The sequence below is a fragment of the Sturnira hondurensis genome, unplaced genomic scaffold (genome assembly GCF_014824575.4).
Source record: "Sturnira hondurensis isolate 20B ecotype Veracruz unplaced genomic scaffold, ASM1482457v3 Scaffold0008860, whole genome shotgun sequence".
Taxonomy (NCBI): domain Eukaryota; kingdom Metazoa; phylum Chordata; class Mammalia; order Chiroptera; family Phyllostomidae; genus Sturnira; species Sturnira hondurensis.
The window spans coordinates 761,087-778,673 of NW_028081491.1; the positions used below are offsets into that span (position 1 = coordinate 761,087).

The window sequence follows — 17,587 nt, forward strand, 5'->3', positions numbered from 1 at the left end:
ATTTCCCCCAACAGCACAACCCAGCATCCATCTACTAGAGTTCGTTTTATTCTCACAGTGGTACTGTTTATTCTGTTTTCTCTAATAAGATAGGCTGATTTTTCATTTTTTTCTTGCCTGTCTAAAATAGGTATGTGTCCGTAGGACAGGCAGATCAAGGACTGAAGTGTTTTGTTTTGTTTTTAAACTTAAATCCCGCCCCCCCTTTTTTTATTAGCCTCAGAGAATGGCTGGGAGCCAGTAGAAGGCTGGGCAATGAGTGAGCCCAGGGAAGTGGCGAGCTACCTTCTTCAGGGTGGTGTGAGACAGGGTCAGGGTTTATCCAGATTGCCCAGTGCCATTTGTGGAAATGGCATCTCTTTTCCCCATTGCTCTGCACTGTCACTCTTGTCACAAATCAGGTATCATATATGTGTATCTGTCCCCATCTCTGGTCTCTTCCGTTGCCCTATTGTCCAAATACCACACTACCTCATTTAGATTTACAGTGTAAGTCTACCACATTGTAAGTTTACAGTGATGCTGACATCCAGTAGAATAATTTCTCTGGTTTCATTGTTCTTAAAGATTATCTTGGGTAAATTTGTTCTTTGCCTTCTATTCATTTTTAGGATCAACTTGTCAGTTTCCACAAAACACCTGCTGATGTTTTTACAGAGATTGCATCGATTATATAGCTCCGTTTGAGTATAATGGATAGTATTAGGTTCCCAATCCATAAACTTTATTTAGGGCTTCTTTAATTTTTTAAATATTGACTTATAGTTTTCTTTGTAGATGTGTTTCTTGGAAATCTCTTACTGGATTTGTGCCTGGTTATGTTATTAAAAACAAAATGAAACAAACAATAAATGAATCACCATGTAGCCATTGCCCAGTTTCAACCACTTTGTTACATTCATGTCCCTCTGTTACTTAATCTCACCATTTTCCCCCAGATTACTTTGAAGCAAATTTAAAATATATCATTACAGGCATTTCACTATGTAATGCTAAAAGATAAGGACTCCTTGGTTTTAAAAAAAATGAACATGACCCAGCCCTGGCTGGTGTGGCCCAGTGGATTGAGCACCAGCCTGTGAACCATAGAATTGTGGGTTTGATTCCCAGTCAGGGCACATGCCTGGGTTGTGGGCCAGGTCCCCAGTAGGGGGCCGTGACAGGCAACCACACATTGATGTTTCTCTTTCCCCTTCTGGTCCGTTCTCTCTGAAAATAAATAAATAAAATCTTTTAAAAGATAAACATGACCCAGAGCGACAAGGTGATGGCTCCGGAGCGGCATCCCTGAAGCCACGGGACCTAACTCCATCCCATTCCCCCCACCATGGATGGCAGAGAGCAACTGGGACACTAGGACAGTGCTGCAAAATAAGGGACCCTGGCCACGCAGGCCCAGTCCAAGCAGGCCATCTTAGCAGCTCACACATGAGATGTGGAGAATTCCAAGAAATGGGCTGCTGGCCAGAACAAGCAGCGTTCAGTCACCAAGAACACAGCCGAACTGGATTGGGGAAGCACTGGAGGCCGACAAAGTGATCCGGCAGGATCGGACCGGCAGAGCAAGGGACTGATGCAGAAAACCTGGTGACAGAAATCAGCAAAAATTTCCAGGTCATTGCAGTCTACAAGAGTGGACAGGCCAGTCCTAATCAGGTTCTGGGCAAAATTGAGAGCTATCAGCCCCAGGCTCTGGGAGGACAGTGGGATACCAACGAGAAGGGGCCAAGGGCAAAATGAGTACAAAGCCTTGAAATTAGTGCGTTCCAGCTGGTCTGGCCTGCCTGGCTACCCTAGACTGCTGGCGCCACTTTGGGTCTCTTCATGTGGCCGAGTGTGGTACTGGGTGTCAGCTCTGCCTGCCAACCCCCTCCACCCAAACCTGCTTTCAAACAAAACTTTGCACACTGTTTGCTTCTGCTGATTGTGTTTCCTCCCTACCCCCATCCTCAAATTAGGGAGCAAAAACATCATCATCCTTTCCCACAGTGTCTGTCCACTTATGGGGGTGGCTCCTGGGGGAGCCGTGTGTGAGCTCCTCACAGAGAGGGGGAGGGGGAGGGAGGGGGAGAGGATGCGGTCTCTGGTCCAGGCATTTGCTGCCCTTCAAACAAAAAACAACAAAATACTACCCAATATCGTTTTATGCCTAAAAATGTAAAAAGAATTCCTTCTACCATAAAATGTCCAGTTAGTGTTTGTTAATTTTTGGTGCTAGTGTAAACATCTTTAAATTTTTCCCCTTATATTTTTCTGGTATATAGATATTTTTATGTTTGTCTTGTATCCAGTATTTTGCTAAAGTTATTCATTCTAATAATTTATCCCCAGATTATTTTGGCTTCCTATATACACAGTCATATTTGTTGATATGACAGTCCACCACCAAGGACAATAAAATTTCCCAGGTTTAGCAACCATCCATTTAAAAAGTGAAAAAAGCAAACAGATGAAAATGAACAAATTTGATGTTAAGATTTCCTCATCTAAGATGAAAAAAAATTGAAGACTTTTTAGTAACTGTGTCACTATGTATTATAATATAGACTGTCTTCAGATTTTTAGGAGTTGCTAAAATTATTTATTATTGTATGTATTTTGTAGTTTCCCGTCACCAATTGTTCTTGGAGTTGGTCAGGTAAGTGAAAAAAAATTAACTCTTAATTAGTCAGTACGCATAAAATTTTAAGTGCTTTTGTTTAAGATTGTGGTTTACAAACTTATTCATGTGGTCTTGGTACTCTTGATGAAACAATGTGAAATAACACATTTTATAATTTAGGAAGAGTGTGTATTTGTACGGAAAACAAGTACTCAGTTTAATTTCCTTAATGGAATTTAATTACTCCAAACTAAGGGGCCAGAGGACCGAAAGCCTCCATGGTCTGTCTGGTGGGTAACAGAGGAATGGGTTGGGGGCCGGGGTGGGGTCCAAGAACGGAGTTGCCCCTTTGAGGTGTGCACTTGTGACTCCGCTTAAGCCACTGTGCAGGAGAGGGAAAGGGTAGGGGAGATGAGGTGGGGCCCACTAGGCCCTTATTATCAGAACTCCAGAGGTTTTTTAGGGTAAGCAGGAAATTTGAAATTTTTACATCAGATTTCCCAATTTGGGTTTTTTTTCTTTTTTGATAATCAGGTTTATTTGTAAATTTAGTCAACATACATAATTGACCTAGAAACTTCAATAGAAGGAAAAATCGTTTGGAAGGCCACCTCTGTAAAGTAATTTTCCCAGGACCACACCAGAGGTCACCTAACTGGACACCATCTTAACTGGCAGAGGATCAGTGAGCTGGAGCCACGTGCCCCACCCCCGAAGCAAGTTGACACGACGGGTTTTAACACAAACTCCACGAGGAAAGAACTCGGGTGTGGTCTCCTCTTGGTGGAGGCAGAAAACTCAGCCTAGTTGTGAAGCCAACCGCAACACAAAAAGGCTGAACTGGTTCAGAGTGTTAGCAACAGATGATGCTGGTGTGAGTAACTCGTGTTATATTCCAGAGCCCTTGTAAATAAAATCTCTGTGATAGTTTGCATTATCAGCTAGAGGGTTAGTTAACATGTGGTAGAATGAGGACTTAGGCAGAGTATTAATCTGCAAAGCATTTTACTGCTATGAAACAAGTGCAGCTTAGTTTGAGGAGAAAACCAGCTGGACCCTAAATTATACACGCCTTAGTGGCAAGACTCCTCACATGTGAATGTAAAACATTTAATTTAAAAATATTGACATTACAATATATAAAATAGATTTCCCAATTTGTAAATGCTGGCAATGGATTCCAGTTTTTATAAAACTCTCTGTGGGCCAAACAGAAAATGTTTGTTTCCTGTGGTTTGTGATTTTGTTCTCAGGTATAAACTTGAGGTTGGAAAAACTTTCAGACTAACCTGTTTGGCTGTTTTCCATTAATGTGAATTTGTGGCATGTTTATTCTTTTGGTTATATGCTGGTGAATTCTAGTAGACAAGTGGTAACAGGTATTAGATTTTTTTTCCTGATTTGCTTTAATTTATAGGGAAAAAATTAAAATTATGAAAATCATACCTTAACAAGATGTCTAATTGTGAATCTGGAAAAAGCTGTCATTTATATGCTTATACAGTCTGGTTAAATGTTTTGCTAATATGGTGTTTTTTGCAACATCATGTTAGGGAGGAAAAAATAACAAGGAAACAATATATTTCCCTAAGGTAAAAAATGTGTTATTTTTATGTTTTAATGTGAAAATATGTGGAAAAAGGCATTTTAAAAGGTCAGCGAATATATGATAATGTGCCCTTTGCACTCCCTGAGGCAAATAGAATCACGGGCTGTACTCAGTAAAGGTAAACTCTTCGATTTGTAATTTGTTGGTGGAAGGAGCCAGAAGACCCAATTTTAAAAGTCTGAATTACAGGATATTTTAAATAAGTGTTAGTATATTTCTCTAAGAGTTAAAAAGTGAGTTTAAATATAAACCTTAATTATAATTCAGCATGGGTTTGTTTAGTTGTATAAATCTATTATTGGTATTAAGTTTATAACCTCATTAGGATTGAGGTTTAGGATTATAATCATATTGGAGAAGTGTTAAATTTTTGCATCCTAATATGGAAAAGATTGAGAAAGTCCTAAAATTTGCATAAGAAGATGATATTAAAATTGATATTTGACAATAATAACCTGGAGTGTTACTAATATACCTGGTATGCTCCAGGATAATAGGATTGGAATGAGACATTTTTGCAAATACTAGAGACATTGGGGAAAATATAAATCCCCTCTAAAATTTATTTTTCTCTTAATTTGCCTTCTGCGTTATAGAAATACTGGACTTTACCAAAAAGTGTGTTTATGTGTGGAGTGTGTCCCCCTTCTCCAACCCCCCACTCACTTTTTGGGAGAAGGCGACCACGTGCTTAGTGCACGGAGAGTGATGTCCAGGGTCCTGGGTCCTTACTGACTGTGGTCACTCTGGTGTGTTTTGGGGACACTGTTCCTGTTTCCCCTGTGTCACCATTCCTTAGGCCCCTTCAGATAAGGGGTGTGTGTGGGTCTATTTGATGTACTTTTTTGCCTGTAGGTCTGCTGAAATTCATACAGTGGCAAGAAAATCAGTTTTAATATTATAAAAAATGGTTAATTTTTCTTGGAACCTAGAAAATGATTTTTTGGAATATATATTTTTTTGGTGAATCTGTTTTCTTCTGATGTCTCTGTACCTCAAACAGTCCAGATATTTTGCTGAAGTTTCTTTTCCTGCTTTTCTTTAGATGGCAGCCACCATAATGATACTATATGTGTCCAAGTTAAGTAAAATAATCCACTTCCCTGACTTTGACAAGAAAATTCCTGTAAAGGTATGTGATAAAAAGTACATGTGGCTATAATGGAAGATGTGAAAATACTACAGAATTTACAGATTGATCTTACAGTACAGGTCCATTTCTATATACACTGTGATTCCTGCTTGCAGTGGGTAAAAACATTATAAATAGTTAAAAATTGTAAATATGATCCATACATAGGGGAAAAGGCATCGTGTGTGAATCTATAGTTGAATAAGTAATCATTATCTAGGTCACAAAATCCTCCTCACCAAATTCTTTGTTTGTAATAATAATTTCCTTGCTTTTCCATAATTTTTCTAAATTTGTATAAATCCCTGAATTATGCAGTTTAGTTTTGCTTACTTTTGAACATATGTAAATGGAATTAAACTCTGTGTATTCTTTTGTATCTTGCTACTTTCACTTAATATTATAATGGTAAGATTCATCCATGTTGTATGTAGGTGTATTCTTTTATTATCTGCTTTACTATGTAAGGTAATTTTGGTTTCTAGTTTGGCAGCTAGAAAAATTAAAAGCACTGTTTTGAACATACTTACAGTTGGATCTTAGCCAGCATTCCCATAACAAAATACCACCAAGTAGGTGCCCTCAACAGCAGAAATTTCTTTTCTCACAGTTCCGGAGGCAGGAAGTTCAAGGTCAAGGTGTGAGCAGAGTCAGTTTCTGGTGAGAGTTCTGTCCCTGGCTTGTAGATAGCTGCCATCTTGCTGTGTCCTCACATGGCCTTTGCTCTGTGTACCTTTACTCCGAGTGTCTTCCTTTTATAAGGACACTGGTCCTTTTGGATTAGGGGTGCACATAACCTCCTCAGTTACCTCATTTAACCTAAATTTCCTTAATTACCTTCTTTTAATGTCCTATCTTCAAATACAATCATCTGGGAATTAGAGATTCAAAATGTGAAGTTTGAGGGCACACGATTTAGTCCAAAACAGCACATGTGCATGTTTCTCTGGGAGGTGTATCAAGACACGGAGCTGCTGACGCCTAGCATACTCATATGTATGTCTCCAACTTGAGTAGGTACTGTCGAATTGTTCTTCAGAGTGGTTGTGCCAGTTCGTTCATGACAGAAGTACACTCATGTTGCTCCTTATTCTTGCCTATTGTTGATATGTCCATCATTTTAAATTGTGCTGATCTGGTTGGTGTGTAACAACATCTTCTTAGCTTTTATTTGCATTTCCCTATTAATTAATTTATTTATTTCTCTAGTTACTTATTTTTAATCCTCACCTGAGGATATTTTTATTGATTTGAGAAAGAGAGGAAGGGAGAAAGAGAGAGAAACATAGATGTGGAAGAGAAACATATTAGTTGCCACCTGCATGCACCCTGACTAGGAATCAAACCGATAACCTAGGTATGTGCTCTGGCTGAGAATTGAACCTGCAACTTTTTGGTGCATGGGATGATGCTCCAACCAACTGAGCTACCCATTCAGGGCCCTTTTCACTTTTTAAAAAAATATTTTATTTATTTTTAGAGAGAAGGGAAGGGAGGAAGAGAGGGAGCGAAACATTGATGTGCAAGAGAAACATTGAACAGTTGCCTCTGGCACACTTTCCCATGCGGGGACCTGGCCTGCAACCAGGCATATGCCCTGACTGGGAATCGAACCGCTGACCTTTCTGTTTGTGGGACAATGCCCATCCCACTGAGCCACAATAGTCAGGGCCCCTTTCATTTTTTTAGTGCCCATTTGGATATCCTCTTTTGTGAAGTGCTTGTTCAAGACTTTTGCCCATTTTTCTGTTGAGTGGAAGTTTTTTTTTTTTTTTTACTGATTTGTGTACAAGTTGTAAAAAGATATTTTAATGAACGATAGTCCTTTATTACTTATGTACAGTATTACAAGTAAATTTTTTTTCTTTGTGGCATATCTTATTTTCTTTGTGATGTATTCTTTATCATGTAAAGGAACCTTAATTTAATTTTATTTTATTTATATATATTTTAAAAGATTTTATTTATTTATCTTTAGAGGGGAAGGGAAGGAGAGAAGAAGAGAAATACCAATGTATGGTTGCCTCTGTGAGTCCCCTGCTGGGAACTGGCCTGCAACCCAGGCATGTGCCCTGATTGGGAATCAAACTGCGATCGATCGTGTGGTTTGCAGGCCCGTGCTCAATCCACTGAGCTACACCAGCCAGGCAGGAACCTTAATTTTAAAATCGCTAATTTTATCAGTAGTTTCCTCTATTATTAATCTCTTGTTTCTTATTTAGATATTTCTCTGAGGCAATAAAGATATTTTTCTAGATAAATAGTATATAGATTTTCAGAATTAGGTTTTTAATCTGCTTGGAGTTGAGTTTTGTGGATGATGTGAGGTAATGGTTCAATTTCATTTTTTTCTTAAGTGGGTACTCATTTGTCACAGACTCAGCTGGAAAATCTGTCCTTATTATCGTGCCATTGTCATTCACATGCACAAGTCTGTTTCTGGGCTCTGTCTGCTTTTTCATTTGTCTGTTTGTGTTTTCTGCACCATCACCATACAGTCTTAATTTCTATAGTTGTAGGAAAAGTCATGTCATCTGGGAGTGTTGCAGAATGGACCTATGGTAGGGAGGACAAGATACTGTTACTACATGGGACCCCACCCCCAGGGTCCCTCTGCACTAGGTTCCCCTTGCCCGCCACCCTTAGGAACTGTGGCTCTCAATGTCAGAGTTTAGTAAAAAGGAAAGGAACTATTCATTAAAAAATTATACAGGTTTAGGATAATGACAGAATTAAAAATTCTGTCATTAAAAATTCTGTATTAAAAATCCCAAAGTCCCTTAAAACACCCATAAATACACATAATCCTTCCTTCCTCCCTTTATCCAACCAGGTGAGTAAGGGGTTCCATTTCTCAGGAAAAAATAGAAGTCCATAGATCAGCTAGACTCCTGGTTCTTCCCAGTAATCCGTGCTCGACTGGTAGGCCTCCTGCAGTTCCTAGCACCAGCATCTGTGTTGCCATGATCTCCAGTTCTTAATCTAAAACCATGTGGCACCTTCACATGGCCCACTAGCAAGAGTCCTTTCACCCCATTCCTTCCCTCATTGTTTCTTCTTCATTCTTCCAGATTACTAAGGGAGAGCTCTGCATGGCTGCTATATCTTGCTTTCCTGCTTCCTAAACCTCGTGGTAAAGGGAGCCCCAAAACCACATAGTTAGAAGCCACATGGCTGCCAAGCCTGGGTTTAAATCCCAGAATGAATCTTCATCTGCATCCCCGTTGCTGACTCTTCCCACAGTGGACTACCCCTGCCAGCACTCCCACAGTTTTCAGCCTTTCTGGGCTACCACAGTTAGACTGGGCAGGTGAGGCCCCATGGTGGGAGAGAACTATCTCCAAGCTCTGACACAGGCTCTGTAAAGAGGAGCTGCTCCCAGTCCCATCATGGATCGAAGTCACGCCCATCTCCCTGGGTCAGAGCTGCACCACAGCTACTTAACATATCTGTGAAGCCAGGCAGCCATTATAGATATGTAAAATAACCATTTTTGCATATCAGGTGTGAAGTTGTCCAACTGTTGATATACAAAATAATTCTCAAAGGCCCTGCACCATGTGTCCCATCCCCCAGCCCAGACTTGTGGGGATGGGGATATCATATATTTTCATAATTTCCTGGACACCCCAAGTTCTGGACCCATTAAAAACCCCTCTTTGCGGGGGCCCTGCCTGCACCTTGTTACAGTAGAACGAGTCTTTCCTTCCTTGTTCTTGGTGTTTCACGTTTCTATATAAACATTGGAAGCAGCTTGTCAGGCTTCAGAAAAATAGCCTTTTGGGATTTTGATTGGGATTGCATGGAAGTTGTAAGTCAGTTTGGAATGCATTGACATTTTTAAAGTATTGAATCTTTCAATGCATGAACATAATATATATACACCTTCTTAGTAAAATTTAATAATTTTCTTTGTAGAGTTCTACTGTTTTTGTTAGATTTATTCTGAGGTACTTATTTATTTTATCTCTTTTTTTGCTATGAATGTATCTTTTAAGAATGCATTATTTGGAAAATATTAGAGGGCATACTTTTATATCTCTTTTATACTGCAAAAGTATAACCTATTAATCACAATTTATTTGTAGTTTCTTTTGGAAATTTCTACATTCATAATCAGGTAATATGTAAAAAGTGACAATTTTGTTTCATTCTTTTTAATATCTGAGAGGTTTTCTTAGGCTCCGCCGAGAAAGAAATGCCAATCAGCCATAAAGTAGGCAATAAAGAGCTTTATTGGGGTTTGTGCATCCAGGCAAGGTTTCCCCGGTCTGCAGAGTTGGGCCGGTCTGCAGAGTTGGGCCGGGAGAAGACACACCCAAGCAGGGAATGTGGTGGGGTTTTATTTTCGTTGGGGTGGTCTCTTCCTCGGACTCAGGTTACTGTGACAATGTCCGTCTTGGCAAAGTCCAGCCGGAGCTTCCTCCTATCCCCGCCCACCCTAACAATGTCCTCACTTTTATTTTTTTTATTTGGTTTATCTGTAACATAAGACCTCTAATGCAGGGTTAATAGAAATGGTTAATACTGGGCATCTTTGATCTCAGTGGAAAAGCTTTTAACAATTCACTATTAACTAAGCTTTTTGCTCTTTGTTTTTTTAAAGGTTCATTTAATTTTAGAGAGAGGGCAAGTGAGGGAGAAAGAGAGAGAGGGACCATTGATGTGTGAGAGAAACATCAATGGGTCGCCTGTTGCAGCCCCCAACATGGGTCCTGACCAGAACTGAACCTGCAACCTTTTGGTTTGTGGGATGATGCCCAACCCACTAAGCCACACCTGTCAGGGTTGCTGCTGGTTTTTGTGGATACTTTTATCTGTGATATCTTTTGCTGCATAACACAACTTAAAGCAATAATCATTGCCTGACTGGTGAGGCACAGGTGGTTGGGTGTCCTTCCACAAGCTCTGGATCGCTGGTTCCATTCCTGGTTGGGGCATATGCCTAGGTTTTGGGTTCAATCCCCAGTCAGTTGGGGCATGAACAGGAGGCTGCTGATTGATGTTTCTCTCCCTTTCTTGCCTTCTCTTTCAAAATATGTAAATAGAAAAAAAAAACCCAGTAATCATTTAATTATTTCTCAGAATTCAGGAATTCTCCAGTGGGCAGTTCTGCCTAGAGCCCCATACAGTTGCAGACAAATGATGTCAGAGCTGAAACAGTGGTGGGGGTGGGGTTGGTTAGTGCAGCTGGGGGCTGGTTGTGTATCTCTCTCTTCTGATAAGCGTAGGCTTTTCAGTGTGGTCATCCATCTAAACTAGGTTGGGCCTTTTTACAAATGGCAGGCTCAGGTAGTCATCATAATGGTTACATGCTGGCTGAAGTCTTCAAGGGTGAGAATATTCCAGCAAGGAGGTGCCAAACTGCGTTGCTCTTTGTGACCTAGCCTTAGAGGTCACATAGCATCATTGCATTTGTACATTATTTGTTAAATAGCCCTGCCCAATTTTAAGGGGAAGGGATGTAGACCCTACCTCTGGATGAAAGGAAGTGTCAAAGTCACATTTTAAGAGCACGTGGAATGGGAGATATTGTTACAGCCATCATCTCTGTTTGTAGATTTGGTTATTTCTCTTGGTATTTCTGCCAGGCATTTTGTTTTGTTTTATTTATCTTGAGGCTGTATCTTTAGGTGCCCCAAAAATGACCTAGTTGTATCTTTCTGGTGATGTAAAGTGTTTAATTACATGAGGTGGATCACTTCTGCTTCAGTTCTGTTAGCGTTACCCTGGAAATTACAATAGGCATAACCAACTTATCAAACTAAAGGTGATTAATACATGTGCCCTGCCCCTCAACAGTGCCAGGCCTTTCACCCATTTATCTCTCCTCAGCTTATGTGCTTTTGTCAGCAGATACTTTAGTATATACTCTACCTTTATTTAAATTTCATAATATACTTTATTATCTTTTAAAAAAATCTACCAATGTTTATTCATATTGTCAAAGTAACAGTCAAACCTGTAGAGAATTTTTGTGTTTATTTGAGTCAAAGTGATGCCAGTTGCTGGGAAGGAGAACCTCAGGAGAATGGCAGTCTTGCACTTTATTTTTTACATCACAGTTAAAAGAGGAGGTGTAAGTGGGTTACATGAAATCTGCCTGTGATTAGGGAAGGGGGAGGAGGCAACGTGGGGAAACCCCTGGATGGGATAAAAAGTAAAATGATAGATACACCTTTACACAGGCGGGTGCAGGATAGTCAATAGTCAACAATTAACATGGTAACAATAACAATGAGGGGATCTGTGGTCTCCCCCTGGTGCAGTGCCTGTGCTTTGAGGGGTCCAGAAAGAGGAGACTTGACATTGCGAAGGCTATCACAGATACAAAAAGACAACAGACAGGCTCAGCTAAGGTAAAGACTGACTCTTAGGGAAAAATACCAGCCAAGCACATGACTACCTGCCATGAACTGTTTTTAGTTAATAAGTTTTCATTTCAGACCCGCCTTTGTGGTTACTTTAGATCTCTTGAGTTTGTAAGGTTACCTACCACACAGGCCTCCCCGAGATTGTTGCTTTTATTGTGTGGTTCCCTTTCTTCCACAGTATTTACCCAGGTGTTTACTCCTTCCTTTGCATTTCTTTCCCATTTTACCTCACTCTTCACATTTGCCTCCTGATCGAAGTGCCTACTTGAGAATTTACGGCGGGTGACGAAGTCCCCTAGTTTTCATTTGTCTGAAAAAGTCTACATTTTTCCTTTGTGGTTGAAAGAAGTGTTTTTGGCAGAATTTTGAAGATGAAATTTTGCTTCCCTCTGGCTTCTATTGTTTCTCTCTTGGTTTGTGTTCTCTCTTTAAGTTTTGCCCTGGGAATTCCTGTTTTTCCTGTTCTTTTGTGCTTTTATGAAGGTCTTATATGCTATTTTATCTAGCATTTTCATTACTTTCAGCAGCAGATTAGCATAAATAATTTAGCTCACTGTTACCAGAAACTACAAATCAGTATTGTTTTTATTTTGATTTATGGAAATGAAGGCAACTGATTCTTTTCAGTGTCTCTAAAGTTGTATTATCACCAGCTGTGTTACCATTGTGTCCGCCGTGGGCAGTGACCCTGAACAGGGTTGGTGAATAAAGGGTGGGGTCCTGGCTCTGTCAGCCTCGCTTCCTCAAATCTTTCTTGTGCAGATTCCTCATAATAGAGTTCTATAAGGTTTTTAGCACATGATAAATAATACTTATTGTACTTAATAATAATACTTATTATTTCAGAACCCTTCAAAGGGTACCTTATCTGACTTACATGTTTAATGCCTTTTTAGAAGAAAAAGAAACGTTAAACTCACCTTGATTGCTATGGACTGTTATGTCAGTTAAAAAGTTCTTAAAAGTTATCATATGGGAAAGGATATATATTTTTTTCACTTAAGGAAGACTGGGCCTTACATTTTGTTTCTTCAGTATGTTCTGAACTGTACACCTCTTGACAATCTGAACATAATTCAGGAGCTCAGAGCTCAGTAAACCTAATTCAAGGACAGAGTGAGGGTGTGCATTACTTGACTTATGTAGATAATTATTTTGGCTTTTAAGATGAAGTAACTTGAAAGTAATGTGGCTGGTATGCAGATCTTTTTGAACGGGTCACCGGTCTTGTGACATTCCAGTGAGATGTGAACCAGCTTTGCCTCTGTCCAGAAGAGTGCATATATGCATGGGATACAGAAGTTTGCACAACTTTTTACAGCCTTTTGGACTTCATGCATGAACTGTAACTCATCCTTAACTCACCAAGAGAGGTCCAGAGGCTTCCTGGAGGAGCATAGTCTGTTAATGTGGGCAAGGTCAAGATTTGTTTCTGTCCAGCTCCCCCATGAATATGGATATCAGCGCCCACCTAGCTGTTTTGATCCCGTGGAGAAATGTGTGAATGTGTTCTGGATTCTGCACGGTTCACATTCATTTCAGAGAAAAGAACTCAGAAGCATTTGCTTACTGCTGGGGAGCGAATGTCACCGTTTTTATATATGAAGGGAAATACGTTATTGGAATTCTAACCAAATACTTTTTCTTTTCTATTGAAGCTGTTTCCCCTGCCTCTCCTCTACGTTGGGAACCACATAAGTGGATTATCAAGCACAAGCAGATTAAGGTAGAGTGCTGGGTGGAGGAGGGTTGACTGGGGGATCTTCGCTTGTTTGCTTCTAATGGTACAAAGGCCACATTTGGTTTTTCAAGCTATTGCTTGGGCTACATTTACAACACAGTAATATTTAATAATCTGTAAAATAAGATAGAGTTTTGGGTTTGTTAGTGCTTTTAGAAATGTTGAAAAGCTGTTTTTTTCTTTCTCTCTCTTTTTTGTTTATGTTCAAGTCTGCCCATGGAAAGTGAACGCTCTTGGAATCAAGATACAGAGAGGGTGATTTATTCAGGAAGAACCATCTATATAAATAGGGTTCTGTGCAACTTTTGGTTTTATCACAGTTTTATAAAAGCAGAAACATTCTGTCAGATTTGGTATAGGTCAGATTTGGTACAGGGTAAAAGAAATAACAGACAATATTTTCAAGTGTGTACTATATACTTCTGAAATTTGCCTTTAAACTTATTTCAGGGTCCTTTCATTGACTATGTTTGTTAAAAGTAACTGTAAAATATAAAAATGGAAGTGTAGAAAGACCAAGCCATCCTATAAATTAGGAAACTTGGTGTGAAATATATAGCCTGATGAACATACATCGGTCACTAATCTTGTGACAAAGATGTAAATAATGAAGTCTGTACAAAGGGTGACAACAGTGGAGGAGAACCTGCCTGTGTAGTGAGTGGAAAAGAGGCAGGTAGGTAGGCGGGAAGGAGAAGGACATGTAAAATGGAGAAGTGTGAAATTTGGCCAGTGGCCTTTCTCTTGTTTAGAAAGGAAAGGACAGGTGTGGTTGTGGGGAAAAAAAGTGAAATACCGTTTTCAGTGACACATTTTAGTTGATTTGTTGTTGTCTTCCGAGATCAAGGCAGCCATTTTCCCTTGGTTACCTCAAATGTGTTTTAAAGCTTCCTCTGGAGGCTGTTAGTGCTAACGTGTACCCTCTGGGCTTCTCTGACTCCTGTGGGCAGTGCCCTTGGTCAGCAATGTTAGTGCTAACGTGTACCCTCTGGGCTTCTCTGACTCCTGTGGGCAGTGCCCTTGGTCAGCAATGTTAGTGCTAATGTGTACCCTCTGGGCTTCTCTGACTCCTCCTGTGGGCAGTGCCCTTGGTCAGCACTGACGGCTGGCCACCTCTCACACTGGGGGGTCTCTGGCTCCCATATGAAGGTTTCTTTTTTTTTTTTAGTGACCCTAGTGAAAAACTCTTTTTAAAAAACCTTTCATTTGTTGGGCTAACATTAGTCAATAACTATATAAATTTCGTATGTACAACTTTATAATACAACATCTATTCTGTTGTGCACTTACCAGCTGGTGTCTAGTTCCCACCCCTTACCATGTATTTGACCACCTTTACCCTCTTTCTTTGTCCTCCCCTCAGTCCCCTCCCTGCCCCCGCCCCCCTTCACAGGCTCCCATCTGAGGACCTGGCCCACAACCTTGGTGTGTGTCTTGGCCTGGAATTGGCGACCTAAAACTTTGTGGGATGACACCCAACCAACTGAGCCACACTGGTCAGGGCCATATCTAGGAGTTGTTTGTTTGTTCCTTTTGTTTCTTCATTTGTTGCTTTTTTGATTTATATTGTATATATGAGTGAAACCATATGGTTCTTGTCTTTTTCCATCTGACTTCACTTCAGATTTCTCCATGTTGTTGCAAGTGGCGGTATTTTATCTTTTTTTTAAGGCTTAGTACTATTTCATTGTGTATATTCACTACATATTCTTTTTTTTCATACCTTTTTTAAATTCAAATACCATTCTGATCACTCATGGTCCAAGAACATTCAAATAATAAACCAAAAAGAAATAGATGTTGAAGATTGATCTTCAGACATTAAATCCAGTGATGCCACGCTTGCCTGTGATCTTGCTGATGTAAAACCAGGTCCACATCTCAGTGGCCACCAAACCATTCAGCGTAGCTTCCTCAACTGTGAGCTGTTCGAAGCTACAGTTGAGCACTGTTGACTGTTTTTTTTCAAGCTCTGAATAGCTGTTGGAATCTCAGCAAGGGCTGGAGGAATCAGTTTAACCTTGGCATCGTGCCAAAGTGTGGCCAGTCGAGGTTTCAAGTAAGTCACAGCAGCATTTACTAGTACTGGGGCCTTCTCTGCGAGGTTACGGACAAATTGAGCCATGGTTGCAGGATGGAAATTCTGTGGCCCTGCTGCCCAGCTGAATGTCACTCTTTGAAAGCTATACCACATATTCTTATCCAGTGTTCTGTCAAAGGACATTAGATCATATCCATGTTTTGGCTATTGTAAATAATGTTGCAATAAATGCAGGAGCATATATAGACAAGTATTTATGAATAGGTGCTATCCGTTTTTTTCAGTAGATATACAGAAGAGGGATTGTTGGGTCACTTGGTAGCTCTGTTTTTAATTTTCTGAGGAACCTTCATACTGTACCACACAGGTGGCAAACACAAGGCCTGTGGGCGGAATCTTGCCCTCCGCCTTGTTTTATCCGGCCTGGCACCTTGTCTCAACCTGGCAGCAGTGCCGAGCTCCTTGCCCCTAGTTAAGGAGCAGTTACATTTATTCAGTCCTAAAATTACATTCGGCCCTTTGAAGGCAGCCTCCAGGCTGATACCGCCCCGCATTGAAAATGAGTTTGACACCCCTGCTGTGCCGGTTTACATTCCCACCAGCAGAAAAGAGTCTTTCCAACAAATGGTGCTCAGACAGTTGGACCTCACACTAAAAACTGAATCTAGGCACAAGCCTTACTTCTTTCACAAAAATTAACTTTAAAATGATCAGACACATAAATATAAAATGCAAACTAAAAAGCTTCTGGGAAAAAAACTTAGGAGAAAATCTAGATGACTTCGGATTTGACAATGAGTTTTTAGATACAACACCAAAAGCACAACCCATGAAAGAATAAAGTGAAAGCAGAACTTCATTAAAATTTAAAGCACCTGCCCTGGCTGGTGTAGCTCGGTGGACTGAGCTCAGACTGTGAACCAAAGGGTCACCAGTTCAATTCCCAGTTGGGGCACGTGCCTGGGTTGTAGACCAGGTCCCCAGTTCGGGCCATGTGAGAGGCAGCCACACATTGATGTTTCTCTTCTTCTCTTTCTCCCTCCCTTCCCCTCTGTCATAAAAATCAAAATAAAATCCTTTTAAAAAAGTTAAAAAAAATTTAAAGCATCTGCTCCCAAAGACTATGTTAAGAGAATGAAAAGACAAGCCACAGACTGAGAGAAAATATTTGCAAACACATATCTGATAAAAGACTTATATCAAGCAAATGAAAATTTATGAATTCATGAAAACAAAAAAAAACCCAGAAACAATTCTCATTGGTTACCAATGAAGATAACAAAACACTATTATTTCTCTGAACATTTATAAATGATTCTCTCTTATCCTGCCTTTCCTATGTGAAATGGTGAAAATTTGTATTTATTGAAGAAGTTTACACAATGAATACAGAAGGGGTAATATAGTTAGAAAACCACTATATTACACTTTGTAGTGAAATAATGGGTCTAGATAATCATCATCAATGGATACTAAACCCATTAGGTGAAAAATTGATGTTCATTTGTCCCCACATCATATGTTCAAAAGACTGTCCTTTCTCCGTTGTACTGTCTTGGCACCCTTGTTGGAAGTAATTGACCGTTATTATAAGGTCTTTCTTTCTTTCTCTCTCTCTCTCTTTCTTTTCTTAGATTTTATTTATTTATTTTTAGAGAGAGGGGAAGGGAAGAAGAAAGGGAGAGAAACATCAATGTGTGGTTGTATCTCATGTGCCCCCTACTGGGGACCTGGCCTGCAACCCAGGCATGTGCCCTGACTGGGAATCGAACTGGCGACCTTTGGTTCGCAGACCTGTGCTCAATCCACTGAGTTATACCAACCAGAACAGGGTTCATTTCTTGATTATCTATCCTATTCCACTGATTATATGAGTATGTCTGTCCTTAAACCAGTACTGATTGTTGTAGTTTTGTATTAAGTTTTGAAATTGGGTCCACTAACTTTATTGTTTTGGCTTTCTGGTTTTCTTGCATTTTGGTATTAATTGTAGAATCAGCCTGTCAACTTCTGGCGGGGGAAAGCCAGCAGAGATTTTGATATGGATCGTGTTGAATCTGTTGTTCCATATTGGGGAGTATTTCCATT

The 17,587-nt window shown here is 40.0% G+C and overlaps 1 protein-coding gene and 1 pseudogene across 6 annotated transcripts in view; one reads left to right on the plus strand and one right to left on the minus strand.

The window, feature by feature from the left end:
* The window catches only part of SLC35D2 (solute carrier family 35 member D2), a 76,911-nt gene that overhangs the window by 19,432 nt on the left and 39,892 nt on the right, over nucleotides 1-17,587 (plus strand). For 5 of the 6 annotated variants that reach the window (XM_037056194.1, XM_037056196.1, XM_037056198.1 and 2 more), the window contains exons 2-4: nucleotides 2,605-2,638; nucleotides 5,257-5,343; nucleotides 13,376-13,443. In XM_037056194.1, coding sequence (XP_036912089.1) covers nucleotides 2,605-2,638; nucleotides 5,257-5,343; nucleotides 13,376-13,443 — 189 coding nt within the window. The remainder of the gene's footprint in view (nucleotides 1-2,604; nucleotides 2,639-5,256; nucleotides 5,344-13,375; nucleotides 13,444-17,587) is intronic. The other variant, XM_037056195.1, reaches the window with a different exon arrangement.
* On the minus strand, nucleotides 15,189-15,620 carry LOC118993707 (ATP synthase subunit g, mitochondrial-like; annotated as a pseudogene).